The sequence below is a fragment of the Bos grunniens genome, chromosome 8 (genome assembly GCF_055505025.1).
Source record: "Bos grunniens cultivar Pamir isolate PY7600 chromosome 8, Bosgru_T2T1.0, whole genome shotgun sequence".
Lineage (NCBI taxonomy): Eukaryota > Metazoa > Chordata > Mammalia > Artiodactyla > Bovidae > Bos > Bos grunniens.
The window spans coordinates 49,660,939-49,681,747 of NC_141172.1; the positions used below are offsets into that span (position 1 = coordinate 49,660,939).

The 20,809-nt window shown below is 37.2% G+C and overlaps 1 protein-coding gene across 1 annotated transcript in view; it reads right to left on the reverse strand.

Annotated features, from left to right (window-relative positions):
- The window catches only part of CARNMT1 (carnosine N-methyltransferase 1), a 42,773-nt gene continuing 21,964 nt past the window's right edge, over window positions 1–20,809 (reverse strand). Inside the window, exons 5-8 of the mRNA XM_086415544.1 lie at window positions 20,530–20,708; window positions 18,342–18,455; window positions 3,257–3,360; window positions 1–2,596 (exon numbers count right to left, since the gene is read on the reverse strand). Of these exons, the coding sequence (XP_086271670.1) occupies window positions 2,495–2,596; window positions 3,257–3,360; window positions 18,342–18,455; window positions 20,530–20,708 (499 nt within the window). The 3' untranslated portion in view covers window positions 1–2,494. The remainder of the gene's footprint in view (window positions 2,597–3,256; window positions 3,361–18,341; window positions 18,456–20,529; window positions 20,709–20,809) is intronic.

Here is a 20,809-nt window from a genome sequence, read left to right on the forward strand (position 1 = left end):
TTTCATAGCAATTGTCAGATTTTAATATTCAAGAAAAATTAAGTCCATCATACACATTAAAAATATAGGAAATTTCATGCAGACATGAAGCTTCCAATTCAGCCTTTGTGGCAACTTTTAGAATGAGTTACATATAAATACAGTACATTTTACAATTCCCAAACTTAATTTTATACTGTGATTTATACAGCTTCTCTTTATATTTTACATATCTCATCTTGCTCACTTGATTAACATACCCTAGCCTGTACTGCTTCCGATTATGGAAATAAAAAAAGAAACAAAAGCAAGCAGAATGACCTATCTCCTCCCACTTTATGAAAAAAATGAAAAATCTGTGTATAGTTATTTAAGAAAAATGTTTTAAACTTTAAGGCTTACACACTTTAGTAGCTATTTCTACACATAATACAAAATTAAATCCTCCAGTGACACCTCTATTATTGATTGATACCACAATTTTCAAGTTTAGAATATATTAACTATAAAAGCTATAAGAGAAAAAAAAGGATGCAAATTTGTGTAGTATATTTTAAAAACAGCATTCATAATATGGAGGAGAAGTCAAGAAACAAATGAAATAACTGATTTCATAATTAACTAAAAGCTGTAATTTAGAAGTACAAATAACATTATTAAAGGATAAAACCTGATAGCAAAAATTTTAAGAAATGCCAACCCATTGGTGTCAACCTGTTTTGCCCTTTATGAGAAAACCAAAATCATTTGTTTTGATACAAGCTGTAAAAAAGTGAATACTTATCAGTGAATAAAAAGCATTTCTAAATTACAAACAGCATGCTTCCTTTCAATGGCTTTTTAGAAATACTTATGCTCTTTTTTAAGTTTCTTTCTTTAAAAGAAAATAAGTTCGTTTTTTTTTTCCCTTGCAATTAATTTCAAGTTCATCCATGTGGTAGGTCAGAATTCCCACTAAATGAACATCTGCCAAGTACTCAGGAACACAAAAAAAGAGAAATAGTTTTTCAGAAACATTCAGTAGATTACATACAGGTGTCTATAACTTGACAAATCAACTTAATGGAATCATTTATCACATCATGGGCATAAAGGCCCCAGGTGCTCCTGTAGTGTATGCAGAAAAGATCCTACTGGTTAGGATGTCAAATCACACCAGGACTCCCCTCACCTAACTGACAATAAAGGTGTAAAGATTTATAAATAAGTTTTCCTATGAAAACATGACATTTATGTTACCAGCACATTACTGAGATTAAGTCTATTTAATTAAAATTGCCACAGAGGTCACTTAATGTCATCACAACCATCTATGAAAATATTCAATATTACTCCCTTTTCTCCAAGAAAAGGTTAAAACACATTAAATTAGTCATCTATTTATCAAGCTACTGGAAAACAGGGTAATAAACATTAAAAAAATACAAAGGAAAACTCCCTCCAAAAAAGATCTGCTAGAGGTAGAAATTTAAAGCAGCATATACTGTTTTAGCTATAGCTATCAAGGAACAAAATGGATACTAATCTGAAATTATGCTAATGGTTGCTGCTTACAATATTAAATACACAGACCATGGGCAGTTATTTATCCCTAAATTTCATAATGAAAATTTCTCCACATTAATACTATCATGACAGTTTTTACTAGTATATAATTGTTTTAACGGAAAAAAAAAGTGCTTGCTTTTGTAATTCAGGTAATCTAAAGGAAAGACATTATTGTAAACATCTAACTGACAAACTATTTGTTTATAGTTTGAAATCATATATTTCAAATGGGCAGATTTTATTCTTATTTTCCCAGTTTCCTAGCGGTACCTTTAATAAATACTTGTGTGCCTCACTTAGAATGCTGAGATCTCATATATTTCAGAGTGATCCATGATGAGTATGCTTTCAAAGTGTTCAACTTAGTGTGACCAAAAGACTAATTTGATCCTATAAACTCAGCATTTTGTAAAGATGAAATGTTTGATGCTAACTATAAATCCAGCTGAGCTAGAAAATAAAATAATTTGAATGATAAAAAAGGATAAATATTTTCTGTATAGATTGCTTAGGTTCAAAGTAAACAAAATCCCAATTCCAGATGTTGAAAGTGACAAAGGATCCTTAAAAAATAACAAGTACGATGCATTCAAAACAACAAAAAGGGAGATTTTTATGGATTGCAATACTATAAGTTATTCATATGGCAGACTTAACGGACAGCTTCATGAAGACACTGGAAATAAAGTTTTTTCTACTGAAAGATAATTCTGGGCTTCAAGGAAAAAGTATACTTGAAGACATTTCCTCCATTTTTACTTGTGTAGTACAAATATGCATGGCATAGTATATTTCTGAAAAAGCGATAGACATATTAAGAAAATAGACACTATTTCTAAATTTTGTTAGGAATAAGAAGGCACCACTGATTTGAGGTTGTGTCCTGTCATTATGATAGTTGATTCTGAGTTGTTTATTTCAGCATTTGCTATTAAACTTTTTTCTTGATGATAATCACTTGAGACTGTTATTGTGGTTTACGGACCACAAACAAAACACATTCATAGTAGTATTTCATCATGGATAGATCATTCACAGTATATGTTGACAAGACAGATTCTTTTTCCACCTGAAATGCAAACAGTGATCATAATGATGATGAAAACAACATGCTATTTTAAACATATTCTGTGTATTATTCATTTATTACACATACATACCCTCTAAGATTGGCACTGTAAGTAATCTCAAATTACAAACAATAGGTCACACCTACAGTAAGTGGTGAAACTGGAATTCACGCTCAAGAAGTCTTAATTCCAGAGCCTGAACTCTAAACTACTATAATATACTGCTTCTTTTTAAGAACAAACCTGTTGTTTTTTAAATGAATCAAATGCTTCTAAATAAACTAAAATAGTCGAAGTAACATGAAACCTTATAATCATATAAGGGAAGACCACACAGTACAAAAGTACATATAGTAAACTATCCCTCTTACATCTGACCTCTCATCCCATCTACCTGCGATGTGTCTACAAAGGCCAGTATTATGATAATGGTCAGCTAACCCTTATTGAAAGGTGATTATACTAGGTATGACAGCTTTCCACTTACATACACATTATCCCAAATCCTTATAATTCTAAAAGCTAAGAAGTATTATTTTCACTTCATGGGTTAGAAAACAAAAGAGGTTAAGAAGTAAAGCCAGTAACTGCCATGATATCACCATTTCTGTTTGAGTGCTCTGAAAGTTAAACTTTGACAATACTCATTCCATCCTTACCTCTAACTGGAATCCATACTGCAGAACAACATTTTTTATATCCTCATAGCTTAATTCTATGGAAAGTTCATTCGCCAAATTTTCAAAGTGGTACAGCAGAGGACCTATAATTTAAAGATATTATGACACTACTTAAATATAAACATACACTACTAGCTGTTTAAACTGAACTCCCAAGTTAAGTAATAAGTTGGGTAGAGGATGAAATATAAAAAGGAGAAGTAAAGAACTGTTATATTTGCCAAAGACAAGTATCCCTAAAACTTTGCCATTTGAGTGCTGGGCCTACATTCACAGGGAGTGAGTCCCTCTGGTGTAAGAGCCTTGCACTGTGATTCTCCCCGTCATGGGCTTTATACCTATTAACTCTCTAAGTTCCTGAAGGAGTGGCTGAATCACAGAATACCAGGTCCCCAAAATGCAAGGGTATACTGTAACTATAATTCCATAAGTATATGCAAAACTGCAGTTACAAACTATTTTGTGAAAACAGAGAAGGGTCTTCAAGCCAGGCTGGGCAGGAAAAAGTGTAGGGGTCAGGGGGGTTGGAGAGTTATAGGTATGGCTTCCTGGAAGGAAAAGGTGATACTAGAGCTGGTGTATTATTTTTTTTTTTTTGGCTTGTGGGATCCTAGTTCCTCAACCAGTGATCAAACCCAGGCAACCACAGTACAGATGTTCCAAGTCCTAATCACTGGACACCTAAAGCTGGCTTTTTTAAAGCACAGTTAATATTCCAGCTCTAACACCAACAAATTCTTCCCCACCTGTAACATGACTTTAATGTGATATAACACACCATGCATACAGAAGGTGCTAGGTTAACCACAGCTATTACAACTTTTTAAAATGACATCCCCCCTTTATTATTCTCTCACTCTAGACATCCAAGGAACTGTTATCTGACTCAAACCAGATATTCCATTCTTTTAAATTTCACATTTTGCCCAATCTATCAACTTCATCCAGGTAACATTATCATTCCATAGTTATACTAAGGGACTAGACAATCTTCTCTTTACTTTCATTGGGTTAATTATAAATCCTGAGACCAACTCACCACCCCCACCCTACCTCACTCCTCTTACCATGTGTTAATAAGCACAAGAGATAAAAGCAACAAACAAGACAAAATTGCTGGTCCCAAACTGCTGAGCACTCTGTGGAACTTACTTAGGGTTAAAAGGTTTTTCTTCTTCTTTTTTTTTTTTTTTTACTGTACATAAACCACTAGAATAAAATAATTATAATTTATATATTAGTGTTCTTTTCAAGGAGAAGGCAATGGCACCCCACTCTAGTACTCTTGCCTGGAAAATCCCATTGATGGAGGACCCTCGTAGGCTGCAGTCCATGGGGTCACTAAGAGTCGGACATGACTGAGTGATTTCACTTTAACTTTTCACTTTCATGCATTGGAGAAGGAAATGGCAACCCACTCCAGTGTTCTTGCCTGGAGAATCCCAGGGACGGGGGAGCCTGGTGGGCTGCCGTCTATGGGGTCGCACAGAGTCAGACACGACTGAAGCGACTTAGCAGTAGCAGCAGCAGTTCTTTTCAAAAGATAGTAATGATTGCCCACCAAACTACTCTATCAAAGTTAAGTTCCTGTTAAGTTTTATTAGTACTAGTAAAAATGGACGGTGCTATCATTTACTGAGCACCTGTTGTATCCAAGATCATCCCAAAGCTTTTGAAGCATTCTTTTATTAAAGAATGCAGAGCCTCACAGCCAAGTATCTCCAGTACTAAAGCGTATGCTGTTCCTCCTCTATTATTTGAAGAACCTCCAATAATACTGTTTTATTATATTTACATAAACACATTCCTATACTTCTTACAGACTCAGACCATATTTTATTTCTACTCATTTGTGTTTCATTACAAGCTACGTGAACAAAGGAACATGTCTTATGTTTCTTTTTAATCCATTATAATGCCCAACATAGCACTGAATATAGTTAATCATCTGTAATTTTACCACCTGAAGACAACCATTACAGTTGCTTTGTATTTTTCAGTCTCCTACTACAAATGGTACTTCAACAAACATATCTGCTTATATTTCAGAAATATATTACAAAGACATGCCTTGCAGTGGAGTTTCTAGGTCAAAGAGAGTAAATATTTTTACTAACTTGATTCAGACTGCCAAAATGCTTTCCAAAACAGACATACTACTTTTCACTCACAATTGCAATTAAGTACTTGTTTTAACACCTTACTTAACAAGGGGTGGGAATGCAATGGTACCGTCACTCTGGAAAACTGGTTGGCGGTTTGTTGTAAAGTTATACATGCATGTTCCACATATGACCCAGCAATTCCACCAGTAGGAATGAAAGCTTGTGGCTACACAAAGATTTATACATGAGGGTTTATAGCAACTTTATTCATAATCATAATAATTTGGAAACAACCCAAATGTCCATCAGCCAGCCAAAGAATAAACAGAATGTAGTATATCCATACAATGAAATACTACTCAGCAATAAAAAGAAAAAAGCCACTGGTACATGCAACAAAATGGATGAATTTCAAAAGCATTATGCTAAGTGAAGGATGCCAGACACAAAAAGCAGCTTACTCTATGATTCTATTTATATGGTTTTCTGGCAAAGGGAGAACTATAATAACATAGTTCTACCTGCCAGATACTGAAGATGAGAGAACTGACTACAAAGGTCAGAAAAGACCTTTTTCGGGCAAGTGATAGAAATGTTCCCTATCTTGATAGATGTAATGGCTGCATGATTATCCAGCTTCCAAAATACTTCAAGTTATACATTTTAAAAAAGTGAATTTATTATATGTTAACTATACCCCTCCTCAAAAAATCTAAATTATACAGAAAAAACACACCAAGTATTTTTATTAAACTAAGTATTTGCTAATTTGGCAAGAGGAAAATGATAGGCCATGCATAATTTCATCTGCATTATCTTGAGGCTGAGCAGTTTTTCACATTTATTATGCTCATTCTTTACTATTTTTAAATTTTTATTTTTTTAATTTACTTTATGGCCATGCCACAAGTCATGCAAGATGTGAGTTCACCAACCAGGGATTGAAACTGTGCCCCCTGCAGTGGAAGAGCAAAGTCTTAACCACTGGACCACCAAGGAAGTCCGCAGCTCATTCTTTAAAGGAATGTTTATCAAGCACCAAGCAAATACCTGGCACTGAATATATAAAGATGGATAAAACACTATCACAATCCTGAAGGAGTTCTTTATTTTCTCAATTCTGTCTCTTCACAGTTCTTAAAATTTTTTATTGAAGGGATAATTGCTTTACAGAATTTTGCTGTTTTCTGTCAAGCCTCAACATGAAATCAGCCATAGGTATACGTATGTCCCCTCCCTTTTGAAACTCCCTCCCAATCCCACCCCTCTAGGTTGATACAGAATCCCTCTTTGAGTTTCCTGAGTCATACAGCAAGTTCCCATTGGCTATCTATTTTACATACGGTAATATAAGTTTCCATGTTTCTCTTTCCATACATCTCACCCTCTCCTCCCCTCTCCCCATGTCCATAAGTCTATTCTCTATGTCTGTTTCTCCACTGCTGCCCTGTAAATAAATTCTTCAGAACCATTTTTCTAGATTCTGTATATGTGCGTTAGAATACGATATTTATCTTTCTCTTTCTGACTCACTTCACTGTTTCAGGTTCATCCACCTCATCAGAACTGACTCAAATGCGTTCTAATGGCTGAGTAATATTCCATTATGTATATGTACCACAACTTCTTTATCCATTCATCTGTCAACGGGCATCTAGGTTGCTTCCATGCTCTAGCTATTGTAAATAGTGCTGTAATGAACAATGGGATGCGTGTGTCTTTTTCAACCCTGGTTTCCTCAGGGTATATGCCTAGGAGTGGGATTGCTGGGTCATACGGTGGTTTTATTCCTAGTTTCTTAAGGAATCTCCATATTGTCTTCCATAGTGGCTGTATCAATTTACATTCCCACCAACAGTACAAGAGCATTCCCTTTTCTCCACACCCTCTCCAGCATTTATTATTTGTGGACTTTTTGATGATGGCCACTCTGACTGGTGTGAAGTGATATCTCATCGTGGTTTTGATTTGCATTTCTCTAATAATGAGCGATGTTGAGCATCTTTTCATGTGTTTGTTAGCCATCCGTATGTCTTCTTTGGAGAAATGTCTATTTAGGTCTTTACCCCACTTTTTCACTGGGTTGTTTGTTTTCCTGGTACTGAGTTGTATGAGCTGCTTGTATGAAATTAATCCTTTGTCAGTTGTTTCATTTGCTATTATTTTCTCTCATTCCTAGGGTTGTCTTTTCACCTTGCTTATAGTTTCCTTTCCTATGCAAAATCTTTTAAGTTTAATCAGGTCCCACTTGTTTACTTTTGTTTTTATTTCCATTACCCTAGGAGGTGGGTGATAGAGGATCTAGCTTTGATTAACGTCATCGAGTGTTCTGCCTCTGTTTTCCTCTAAGAGTTTTATAGTTTCTGTTCTTACATTTATGTCTTTAATCCATTTTGTCTTCACTTTTTTTTAATGGCAATAACAGAAGCAAAGAAAACATTTTTCCCTTAACTGTAAGTATAATGTAAGCTCAATAACAGAAAGCTAAAATAACATGAATAACATAAAATCAAACCCATGTCTAATCCTAGTAAAGACAGATAACCACTTGAAAACTGAATGTATCTCCTTGCAGTCTTTCCTTGATGCATTAGAATGAGATATTACATGTACAGTTTTGCATCTTATAGCCCAGGGAAACAAACAACTATAAGCAAGAGCCAGCAGCAACAAGAGAAAGCAGAGGCTGACCTGCAAAGATGTGAGATATTACAATTATCATACAAAATACACTATTTTCAGAGAAGTAAAAGACCATTGAGAAAACATATGCAGAGAACAGAACCTTCTTAAATGGCATAGCTAACCAAAAACAAACAAAAAAAACAAAATAATAAAAATAACCTCCCCCCCACACACACACAGTCCCCACCAAATAGAAATGAAATAGATGTCAGACACAGTGAAACAAAAAAATTGTGAATGGGAAGACAGGTCAGAATAAATTACCTAGAATGCAGGACAGACAGACCAAAACAAGAAAAAAAAAAATAGCAAGTAAAGCAAAGTGAAAGCTTTGTTGAGAAGGTCGAGAGTACATTTGACTGCATTTCCAGAAGAAGAGAAAAAGAATGTGGGAGAGGAGGTACACAAAGAAATAATAACTGTTATTATTTATTTTGATGCTAAGGTTGTCTCATTGGCAAGTGGAGATCTGTTTTAAGCTAAGATTTTTCAGAACTGATGAAAAAATTTACAGACTCAGGTGGCCCAACAAACTGTATAGTTTTTAAAAAGAACAATTTACATCTGAATATAATATTGAGCCTGAAAAAAACTACAAAGTGAAAATCTTAAAAAACAAAACTGATTACTCAAAGAAGCAACAATTAAAATAGCTGAATTTTAAACAACAAAATAGAAGCTGCTGGAATGATGTCTTAAATGTGCTGAAAGCTATATGCCAACTTTGTACTCCATACCTAAAGTTGCTATGGAACCAGAAGTATGAGCATAAACTCACGATTTATAAACATGAACTCATGTTTATAGACATAGAAGGATACATACATATACTTATAAAAAGGCCTAGAAGCAACACCATGACAGTGGGAGAATGCAGAATTTTGTTTCTACATACCATTCCCCATTAAAAGGAGCCAGAAATCCTTGGAAAAACTGGCTGATCTCAGACAGAAAAAGTGGAAGATGAGCCCAGAATACCTAGTTATGCCAGAAAGAAGATGCTCAGATAATGGCAGGGATATGTCAAAAGGACACAGGAGCCAGCTTGAAGGAGATCCCATTTTACTGAATCTGGGATCAGATTAGATCAGATCAGAGAAGTCGCTCAGTCGTGTCCGACTCTTTGCAACCCCATGAATGGCAGCACGCCAGGCCTCCCTGTCCATCACCAACTCCCGGAGTTCACTCAGACTCACGTCCATCGAGTCAGTGATGCCATCCAGCCATCTCATTCTCTGTCATCCCCTTCTCCTCCTGTCCCCAATCCCTCACAGCATATGAGTCTTTCCAATGAGTCAACTCTTCACATGAGGTGGCCAAAGTACTGGAGTTTCAGCTTTAGCATCATTCCCTCCAAAGAAATCCCAGGACTGATCTTCAGAATGGACTGGTTGGATCTCCTTGCAGTCCAAGGGACTCGCAAGAGTCTTCTCCAACAACACAGTTCAAAAGCATCAATTCTTCGGTGCTCAGCCTTCTTCACAGTCCAACTCTCACATCCATACATGACCACAGGAAAAACCATAGCCTTGACTAGACGAACCTTTGTTGGCAAAGTAATGTCTCTGCTTTTGAATATGCTATCTAGGTTGGTCATAACATTCCTTCCAAGGAGTAACTGTCTTTTAATTTCATGGCTGCAGTCACCATCTGTAGTGATTTTGCAGCCCCAAAAAATAAAGTCTGACACTGTTTCCACTGTTTCCCCATCTATTTCCCATGAAGTGGTGGGACCGGATGCCATGATCTTTGTTTTCTGAATGTTGAGCTTTAAGCCCACTTTTTCACTCTCCACTTTCACTTTCATAAAGAGGCTTTTGAGTTCCTCTTCACTTTCTGCCATAAGGATGTCATCTGCATATCTGAGGTTATTGATATTTCTCCTGGCAATCTTGATTCCAGCTTGTGCTTCTTCCAGTCCAGCGTTTCTCACGATGTACTCTCCATATAAGTTAAATAAACAGGGTGACAATATACAGCCTTGACGAACTCGTTTTCCTATTTGGAACCAGTCTGTTGTTCCATGTCCAGTTCTAACTGTTGCTTCCTGACCTGCATACAGATTTCTCAAGAGGCAGATCAGGTGGTCTGGTATTCTCATCTCTTTCAGAATTTTCCACAGTTGATTGTGATCCACACAGTCAAAGGCTTTGGCATAGTCAATAAAGCAGAAATAGATGTTTTTCTGGAACTCTCTTGCTTTTTCCATGATCCAGAGGGTGTTGGCAATTTGATCTCTGGTTCCTCTGCCTTTTCTAAAACCAGCTTGAACATCTGGAAGTTCACGGTTCACATTTTGCTGAAGCCTGGCTTGGAGAATTTTGAGCATTACTTTACTAGAGTGTGAGATGAGTGCAATTGTGTGGTAGTTTGAGCATTCTTTGGCATTGCCTTTCTTTGGGATTGGAATGAAAACTGACCTTTTCCAGTCCTGTGGCCACTGCTGAGTTTTCCAAATTTGCTAGCATATTGAGTGCAACACTTTCACAGCATCATCTTTCAGGATTTGGAATAGCTCCACTGGAATTCCATCACCTCCACTAGCTTTGTTCATAGTGATGCTTTCTAAGGCCCACTTGACTTCACATTCCAGGATGTCTGGCTCTAGGTCAGTGATCACACCATCATGATCATCTGGGTCGTGAAGATCTTTTTTGTACAGTTCTTCTGTGTATTCTTGCCACCTCTTCTTAATATTTTCTGCTTCTGTTAGGTCTATACCATTTCTGTCCTTTATCTAGCTCATCTTTGCATGAAATGTTCCTTTGGTATCTCTGATTTTCTTGAAGAGATCCCTAGTCTTTCCCATTCTGTTGTTTTCCTCTATTTCTTTGCATTGATTGCTGAGGAAGCCTTTCTTATCTCTTCTTGCTATTCTTTGGAACTCTGCATTCAGATGTTTATATCTTTCCTTTTCTCCTTTGCTTTTCACTTCTCTTTTTTTCACAGCTATTTGTAAGGCCTCCCCAGACAGCCATTTTGCTTTTTTGCATTTCTTTTCTATGGGAATGGTCTTGATCCCTGTCTCCTGTACAATGTCATGAACCTCATTCCATAGTTCATCAGGCACTCTATCTATCAGATCTAGGCCCTTAAATCTATTTCTCACTTCCACGGTATAATCATAAGGGATTTGATCTAGGTCAATACTGAATGGTCTGGTGGTTTTCCCTACTTTCTTCAATTTAAGTCTGAATTTGGCAATAAGGAGTTCATGGTCTGAGCCACAGTGAGCTCCTGGTCTTGTTTTTGCTGACTGTATAGAGCTTCTCCATATTTGGCTGCAAAGAATATAATCAATCTAATTTCAGTGTTGACCATCTGGTGATGTCCATGTGTAGAGTCTTCTTTTGTCTTGTTGGAAGAGGGTGTTTGTTATGACCAGTGCATCTTCTTGGCAAAACTCTATTAGTCTTTGCCCTTCTTCATTCCATATTCCAAGGCCAAATTTGCCTGTTACTCCAGGTGTTTCTTGACTTCCTACTTTTGCATTCCAGTCCCCTATAATGAAAGGGACATCTTTTTTGGGTGTTAGTTCTAAAAGGTCTTGTAGGTCTTCACAGAACCGTTCAACTTCAGCTTCTTCAGTGTTACTGGTTGGGGCATAGACTTGGATTACTGTGATATTAAATGGTTTGCCTTGGAAACAAACAGAGATCATTCTGTAGTTTTTGAGATTGCATCCAAGTACTGCATTTCGGGCTCTTTTGTTGACCATGATGGCCACTTCATTTCTTCTGAGGGATTCCTGCCCGCAGTAGTAGATATAATAGTCATCTGAGTTAAATTTACCCATTCCAGTCCATTTCAGTTCGCTGATTCCTAGAATGTCAACATTCACTCTTGCCATCTCTTGTTTGACCACTTCCAATTTGCCTTGATTCATGGACCTGACATTCCAGGTTCCTAATGCAATATTGCTCTTTATAGTATTGGACCTTGCTTCTATCACCAGTCACAATCACAGCTGGGTATTGTTTTTGCTTTGGCTCTATCCCTTCATTCTTTCTGGAGTTAGTTCTCCATTGATCTCCAGTAGCATATTGGGCACCTACTGACCTGGGGAGTTTCTCTTTCAGTATCCTATCATTTTGCCTTTTCATACTGTTCATGGGGTTCTCAAGGCAAGAATACTGAAGTGGTTTGCCATTCCCTTCTCCAGTGGACCACGTTCTGTCAGATAAGTTGATTTAAATCATTTATATCCTTAAGTTTCTAAAAGTTCCAGTTAAGAGACAGTGATTATTAGACTAGATGAAGTGGAAGTCATTCAGATGTGTAAAACTCTTTGTGACCCCATGGACTATACAGTCCATGGAATTTTCCAGGTCCAAATACTGGAGTGGGTAGCCGTTCCCTTCTCCAGGGGATCTTCCCAACCCAGGGATTGAACCCAGGTCTCCCTCATTGCAGGTGGATTCTTTACCAGCTGATCCACCAGGGAAGCAAAATTTAACTATATGCTGTATATAAGAGATACGTCTAAAACATAAAGATACAGAAAAGATTTAAGAGAAAAAGATCCAACATACAATTATTAAAAGCTCAGTAACTGTATTAATATGTCCACTTAAAGAAACATGGCTTACATCCATGCAAAACAGACAGCCAGTACCCAAACCCCAGGAAAAAGCTTTGTAGGCAGGGTAGGGAGGTGTTGTGGGTAGAAATACGGTAACTGGTGGTCACTGTCCAATCATTTTCCAATGCAGACTTTTAATTGATCCTCTTCTTTTCTGTCCTATATTTCATCCTCACTCTTTATTAGCCCATGCTTTCATAAATTCTGCTCCTTTTCCATTCACTTTTTCCAGTGAATTAAACTTCTGGTCTCCTGGCTGAGCATGGTCTGGAAAAGTGTCTTGGAAGAGGTCAGCTATTCCCTACATATAGACTTTCAATTTATGTTTGTTTCATTTGGTGCCTCATTTTCTATGGTTATTCCAGGTCAACTGGCTGTATTCACATTGGTTTCTTTGCAAAACTTATCCATCTACCCTATCTTCTGAAATACTGTTACATTCTTTTGTCCCCTGATGACATCCTTCCATTCTTTTTCCATGTTTATAACTTTTTATGAACTGTTAACATGATCTCAATGAGGAACTAATACATGTGTCCAAGTGTCCAATCATCTACCTTTTATAGGCAATCTCTCATGTTTTTAAAAATTCTGTAGCTTTATAGTGCTTTAAACTCTAATAGGCTCCATTTCTCATTACACATTACAAAGATCTCCTTTGGTACTTTAACTTGCTAATTCTTCCAGATGAAGGTAGATTCACTTTGATAACTGCCTGCCTTCCACTATCCAACTATGTATCAGGGCATGAGTGTACACACACAGACACATAGACACAAACACTTCTGCACCCCCACTTTTTAAATTACATATAGATGCATTTAAGGGGTACTAGTCATCATGAAAAACCGAAAAACAGGATGCATAGGCATTTTTTCTGCATTTTGCAAAATCAGAGCCTTTCCCAAAGGATATGTGCATACATAACAGTTCCCTTGAAAAGCTCACTAGTTTTCCCAAACCTGGAAAACATAGTGAGTACCTTAAATACCCCTCAGAGCATTTTATAAGTTAATAATATTCCGAACTCTAATTTCATACACTGTGGCAAATTTTTCATTATAACTTCAAATATAACTTTTTAGTATTCCAGAATGGCTAGTGGGCATATTTCTCATTACATATGAATATACTGACATTCTGGTCTATATAAGCATCAGTTTAGTTCAGTTGCTCAGTCACGTCCGACTCTTTGCGACCCCATGAACTGCAGCACGCCAGGCCTCCCTGTCCATCACCAACTTCCAGAGTTTACACAAACTCATGTCCATTGAGTTGGTGATGCCATCCAACCATCTCATCCTCTGTCGTCCCCTTCTCCTCCTGCCCCCAATCCCTCCCAGCATCAGGGTCTTTCAAATGAGTCAGTTCTTTGCATTAGGTGGCCGAAGTATTGGAGTTTCAGCTTCAGCCCTTCCAATGAATATTCAGGACTGATTTCCTTTAGGATGGACTGGTTGGATCTCCTTGCAGTCCAAGGGACTCTCAAGAGTCTTCTCCAACACCACAGTTCAAAAGCATCAATTCTTTGGCACTCAGCTTTCTTTGTAATCCAACTCTCACATCCATACATGACTACTGGGAAAACCATAGCCTTGACTAGATGGACCTTTGTTGGCAAAGTAATGTCTCCGCTTTTTAATATGCTGTCTAGGTCGGTCATAACTTTTCTTCCAAGGAGTAAGCATCTTTTTATTTCATGGCTGCAGTCACCATCTGCAGTGATTTTGGAGCCCACAAAAATAAAGTCTGTCACTGTTTTAACATCTATTTGCCATGATGTGATGGGACTAGATGCCATGATCTTAGTTTTCTGAATGTTGAGCTTTAAGCCAACTTTTTCACTCTCTTCTTTCACTTTCATCAAGAGGCTCTTTAGTTCTTCTTCACTTTCTGCCGTAAAGGTGGTGTCATCTGCATAAGTTAGACTGAAATTGTCCCCAAGGGGCTAGGGACACATTCTCAGTTTACAGATGAAACTAATTTTCCAAGTCCACATAACTGAAGCCCAAACCACAGGAATGTTATGAATTTACCAATGTAAATGCCATTTTATCATCATGTCTCTTAGCAGCCAATCAATCTTCTGTGGCATCTTAAAATTACTTTGATCCTTATTTCAAATTCTAAAACAATGCATCCATTCATATACATAACAGTTAACTCCAAGTGAGGAAGAAGCACTAGATTCCTACCCTTGTGAAACTCAGAAACTAGTAGGGGAAACAAAATGATGAGTGACTACACCACAATGCATTAAATGCTGACAGACTTGTGAGAGTATAAAAGAGAAATAACATAATATTTAACCCAATCTGAAAGGATCTCCTGAGCAGAGTGTTAAAGAGCACATATAGGGAAGAGCCAAATGAAAATTGAGAGGAAAGAGAAAGGGCTTTCTAGGTCAGAAGACTAGTACCTGAGGTCAGGACAAGGAAGGACAGTCAAAACAAAACAAAACAAAAAATGAAGCTGAGACACAAGACAGAAGAGAGATCACAAAAGGCACTGTATACATCCAGAAGGGTTTAGGTTACCAACAAAGCTAGACTTTTATGCTGGAGAGATCTGATAAGAATAGATTTGCACACTGGGAAGATCACTTTGGTGGTAAATGGAGAAGTAAAAGGAGTGTAAAACATTGACGGTAACTTACAAGTACAGTGGTTGAGAAACCCTGGGTTAAAAAGAAATACAAGAGCTATTAAGGAGTTTTAGGAGGTAAAACTTATAGACTGACTAGATGCAGATGGAGAAGAAGAGAGGTTAAAGGCCTACACCAGTTTTCTGGTTGGGGAAATCTGAGTAGATGATGGAACAGAAAAGGCAAGGGGGAAGCATGGGCATCATTTCCTCCAGACACATGCATTAGGAAGCATCTGTGGTACATCCAAGTTGGACACACTGGCTTGGAGCATAAGAGAAACTCCCTGGTAAGAAGAGTGGAAGCCCTCTTCTTAACTGATATCCTGTTAACAAACATGCTGAATTAACTGTGATGCCAATGACAGACCACAGGCCACACCTCAGCACATCTACTCTTATCAAACAGTATACTTACCAAGGGCCACATGTATTTCCTCCATGCAGTTGTAACTGTTGTTATTATATAACTTAATAAAATATTAATAAACCAATAAATGTTCAAAAAGAAAAGTTGTTTCTATGAAAGTTAAGTCAAATGCTCTGGAAATACACAAAACCTTATATAACAAAATAACTGGTATGAAAAATTTTAGACACATAAACACACAGTCAGAATAAAGTTATAGACTGACCCAGTGCAAGCCTGCAGAGGTAGCTGATTAGGCAGTCAAGGGGTTGGATCTGGACTGTCAGCCCATCTGCCATATATAAACGCCACAACTTTTCTGCTAGTTACTGAACCCAAGATTCAGTTTCTTCAACTATACAGTAAACTCCACTTCAACATATGGTTGTTCTGAGACTACACAGGTATTTTTTAAGTAGCCAACATTATGCCTAACAACAAGGAAACAAATACCCAGTTGGTAATGCTATCTTTCAGTCATTCCTTCAGTAAAGGAGTACTTTTCTTTTAAGGAAGACTCAAAGTTTGAGATAATTGCTTCATATCATGGCTATATATTACGCTGCTCTCATCTGTCTTATGGACTTCTAAAAAGAAGTTTGGAAAAGACCTACTATGACCTGGAGGCTTAGACCTACTGACTACATCTCTGGTAAGCTAAATCATTAAAGAGAGCAAGTAACAGAACCTACCAACAGAACTACACCAATACTGAAGACCAAGGACTCAATATTTACTTGACTTTTACGTATATAGTCTTTCTTAATAAAGATTATCTATCTTACTAAAAAAGAAAAGTATGTTTACCTTGATTATCATTACTTCCCCTTTATTTTAAAGGAACAGGATAAAATGTGCAATTTCCCTTAGGCTCCAGATGGAAAGGACCACGTCATACTCATCATTTGATTTCTAGCAACCAGCAATAGGATGCAGTAAAAAGGTTTTTGCATAGATGAAATTATATTTCTACTCTTTCTTAAATTTAAAGGAGATACGTAAGTTATCATACCTACTCTTTCCCCATATATATATATACTGGGGAGGAGGATTTCATGGGAGAGATTAAGTGCTTCCCCTCAAATGTTTCATTACAGAAATTTTAAAAGACCACTCTCTCCTGAACAGAAGTGCTGTTTCTCCATGGAGTGGAGAATTGGGAAGATGAGGGAATGATTATCATTGAATTAATAATTAGTACCTCTTTGGGCTTCCCTTGAAGCTCAGTCAGTAAAGAATCTGCCTGCAATGCATGAGACCTGGGTTCGATTCCTGAGTAAGGAAGATCCCCTGGAGAAGGAAATGGCAACCCACTCTAGTATTTTTGCCTGGAGAATCCCATGGACAGAGGAGCCTGGTGGGCTACAGTCCATGGGGTTGCAAGAGTTGGACACGACTTAGTAACTAAACCACCACCACCTCTTTGAAATTATGGCTGCTATGAGACTGACCTAGTATGAATATACAACTTTTGGGGGTTCCACTGCTTTTGAAGGGACTAGCTATGATTGGAGGAACTGCACCACCAACTAGAATGCAATCTAAAGGAAACTATGGAGGTTTTAAAACATGTACAACATTGAAAGAGAGTTCCCTTTTCTCCACACCTTTTCCAGCATTTATTGTTTGTAGATATTTTGGTGATGGCCATTCTGACCAGTGTGAAGTGATACTTCATTGTAGTTTTGATTTGCATTTCTAATAATGAGTGATGTTGAGCATCTTTTAATGTGTTTATTAGCCATCTGTCTTTGGAGAAATGTCTGCACTGTTGGTGGGAATGTAAATTGATATGGCTATTATAGAGAACCGTATGGAGATTCCTTAAAAAAGCGAGGAATAAAAATATCATACAATGCAACAATCCCACTATGGTTCCAAAACCATAACTGGAAAAGACACATGTACCCCTATGTTCACTGTAGCACTATTTATAAGAGCTAGGATATGGAGGCAACCTAGATGTCCACTGACAGATGAATGGATAAAGAAGATGTGGTACATACAGAATAGAATATTACTCAGCCGTAAAAAAACGCATTGAGTAAATTCTGATGAAGTAAATGAACCCAGTGGCTGTTATACCGAGTCAAGTAAGTCAGAAAGAGGAAAACAAATATTGTATATTAACACATGTATATGGAGTCTGGAAAGATAGTACTGATGGAACCTATTTGCAGGGCCGCAGTGGACAGACTTGGTGAGCAGACTTGTGGACACAGTGGAGGAGGGAGAGGGTGGGACGAATTAAGAGTAGCATGGAAAAATACACATTGCCACATGTAAAATGGGTAGCCGATGACAATTTGCTGTATGATGAAGGGAGCTCAAACTTGGTGCTCTGTGACAACACAGAGGGGTAGAATGGGTGGGAGATGGAAGAGAGGTTCAGGAAGAAGGGGACATATGTGACATGTTTCATGTTGATGTATGGCAGATTCATGTTGATGTATGGCAGAAACCAACACGATATTATACAGCAATTATCCTCCGATTAAAAATATATTATTTAAAAAACCAAACGTATCACATAATGGCAACTTTTGTGAATATTTAGTACTGTGTGTGAAGTTACCAATGCAGAACAGCTATAAGTATTCAGATTAATGTACAGGTTCTAATAAATACTGAGGAACTTACCTAGATTTATCCAAATTCCACCTGGCTTGAGTATTTTCCATATTGTATCAATATAATCAATTACATTGTGAGCTGTGTCTATGAAGAAACAGGTAGCAATACAGTCCCAGGTATCTATTTAAGGAAAATCAAATTACTACATGTCACTACATGTTTTGCCTTTTCATGAATTCTATAAATGAACCAGCTACCTCTTTACAGATACGAATATTTAACTACAGAGGTATAGAAGCTAAACTCTTCCAATCAAATACTATAATCTAGCCAACCAAATAAATCATTTACAAAATATGCCATCATTCATAAAAGCTTTTATTGCTAATTTGATAATGTAACCAATTTGGAAATAATTTTTGATAACCTATATCACTATATCTGCACCAAATAATATTTATGAGTTTTGTTTATAATCTTTTCAATTTTTAGCTTTATTTAAATCAGTTATGATGACTCTAATAAAAATTTTAACAATTAAAAATTTTTTAAAATTTAAAAATAAAATCAGTTGCAATGAAATTAACAATCATTTTAATTTTAAGTTGTGATTTAAACCAGTGTTAACTACCAATTCTGGAAGGTTTCAAAAAAGACTGAATGCATCTGCTGCCAACTGAGAAATGAATGGTATCAAAATACATAAGCATCCACCAGTACTTGGGGGAACTGCCAGTTAAAAAGAGGGATGGGACAGTCAGCAGCAGAGGGTGAAAAGCCAACAGAACAGTTTGGCTTCTGGAGGCCGTGGCTTGGCACAGAGACAGAAGAGACTGCACTGAAAGTGGCTGTCTGTACAGGTAAGGCACTTCATCCAACCATGATCACCTTCCCCATCTCCTCTTTCAAACTGTGCTCCAGAAGAAAGTCATTTTTACATGCCAAAGCAATGTTTTTCATTATTTCACTTCTATTTTGAGACCCTGCTCCCTGACTTATCCTAACACCATCTCTCTCCTTGTACCTTCAATGCAGGATCTCCCAGTGTCAGCATTCAGGGAAAAACAATAACTTCACTACCTTGTTACTCTCCTGCTCTAATCTCTCCAAGGCCTCCCATTCCTCTTCGAGTACAATTTGAAGTCTTAGCTATGGCCTACAAGTCTGTCTCACCAAACCCTCTAACCTCATCTCCCATCACCCGCCCACTGCTCACCATATCCCAGCCAAACTGATCCTCTAGCTCTTCTTGAGCAGAACAAGTGTCCTTCACACCCCAGAATCTTCCTTCCTTTGCCATTTCCTTTGTCTGCAACACTTTTCCCCCATATATCTGAATGACTTGCCTCTTCAGTGTTATGAGGTTCTCTGCTCAATATTTAAGTTTCCCCCTTAGAAAGACCTTCCTGGTAATTCCATATAAAACAGCAGACCCTCCTCAGTCAATCATTATCCCCTTTACCTGCCTTATTTTTCTTCCTCACAATAGTAATTTGTTATTGCCTCGCTCAAAACTAGAATATGGGTTCCCTATGAGTAGGAACTTTGTTTTGTTCATTGCTGTCTCCGCAGGACCTGGAATATACCTCCTATTTAACAGGTGCTCAACAAATACCTGTTAAACAAACAAACTTGCTGACCCCTCAGCCTTCTTTTTTTCTTTTTATTGCCAAGTCTCTCTTCTCTTTCCCCATTATCATCTCCCTTTCTCTAATGACTAGCTCAAGTTTCTTCTACATTTTGCCAGGCTGAAGTCCAAACTTCATAGATTATAAAAGGCCTCCACAATCTGGAACCAACCTACTTCTCTAGCCTCATCATCCATTAAATCCCCCATAGTCCTTTTTCCTTGCAGCCAGGCTGTTCTACCATCCCTGGTTACCTTACTCATTCATATCGTTGTACCTCTGAACGCCATTCCTCCCTATTTAAGTCACTGTCTCCACAACAGCTCACTTGTCATACTAACCTACTTTCATTTTTACTATATTCATTACTCAACCTTTGTTTACATGTTGTCTTATATTAATAGACCCAACAGATTATAAATTTCTAAACTGCAGATCCCGTATTTCTTTATAGTTCCCATGACTGTCTTATACATAACTCTGAAAACATTCTATTGATAAACTGTCACTGAAGTATACCTTAAATTCCACCATCAAAATGAATGACAACTTTGGCTCAGTAAAAAATTAGCTCATTAAATTTAGAATAAAGGATGTGATTTTTAAAATGCTTGCTTTGGACTTACTGCATTCTGAATATATCTCCTGAAAATCTCCTGCTGTCATAGAAAAGTTAGAACCAGGAGGAAGACTGTGGGGGTCAACATCAGGGAAAAAGATGGGTCGAATCTGATCAGCTGACCTTCGGTTATTGCTAAACTGATGAATCCAGGGATAAAGCTTATATTTATTAATTTCAGAACATCTGTAAAATATGAGCATAAAATTCAGTGTTAAGTAAATATTTTACCAAGAAAATCTACTTTAAATACCAAAATTTATAATCTGATTGAGGATTTACTTATA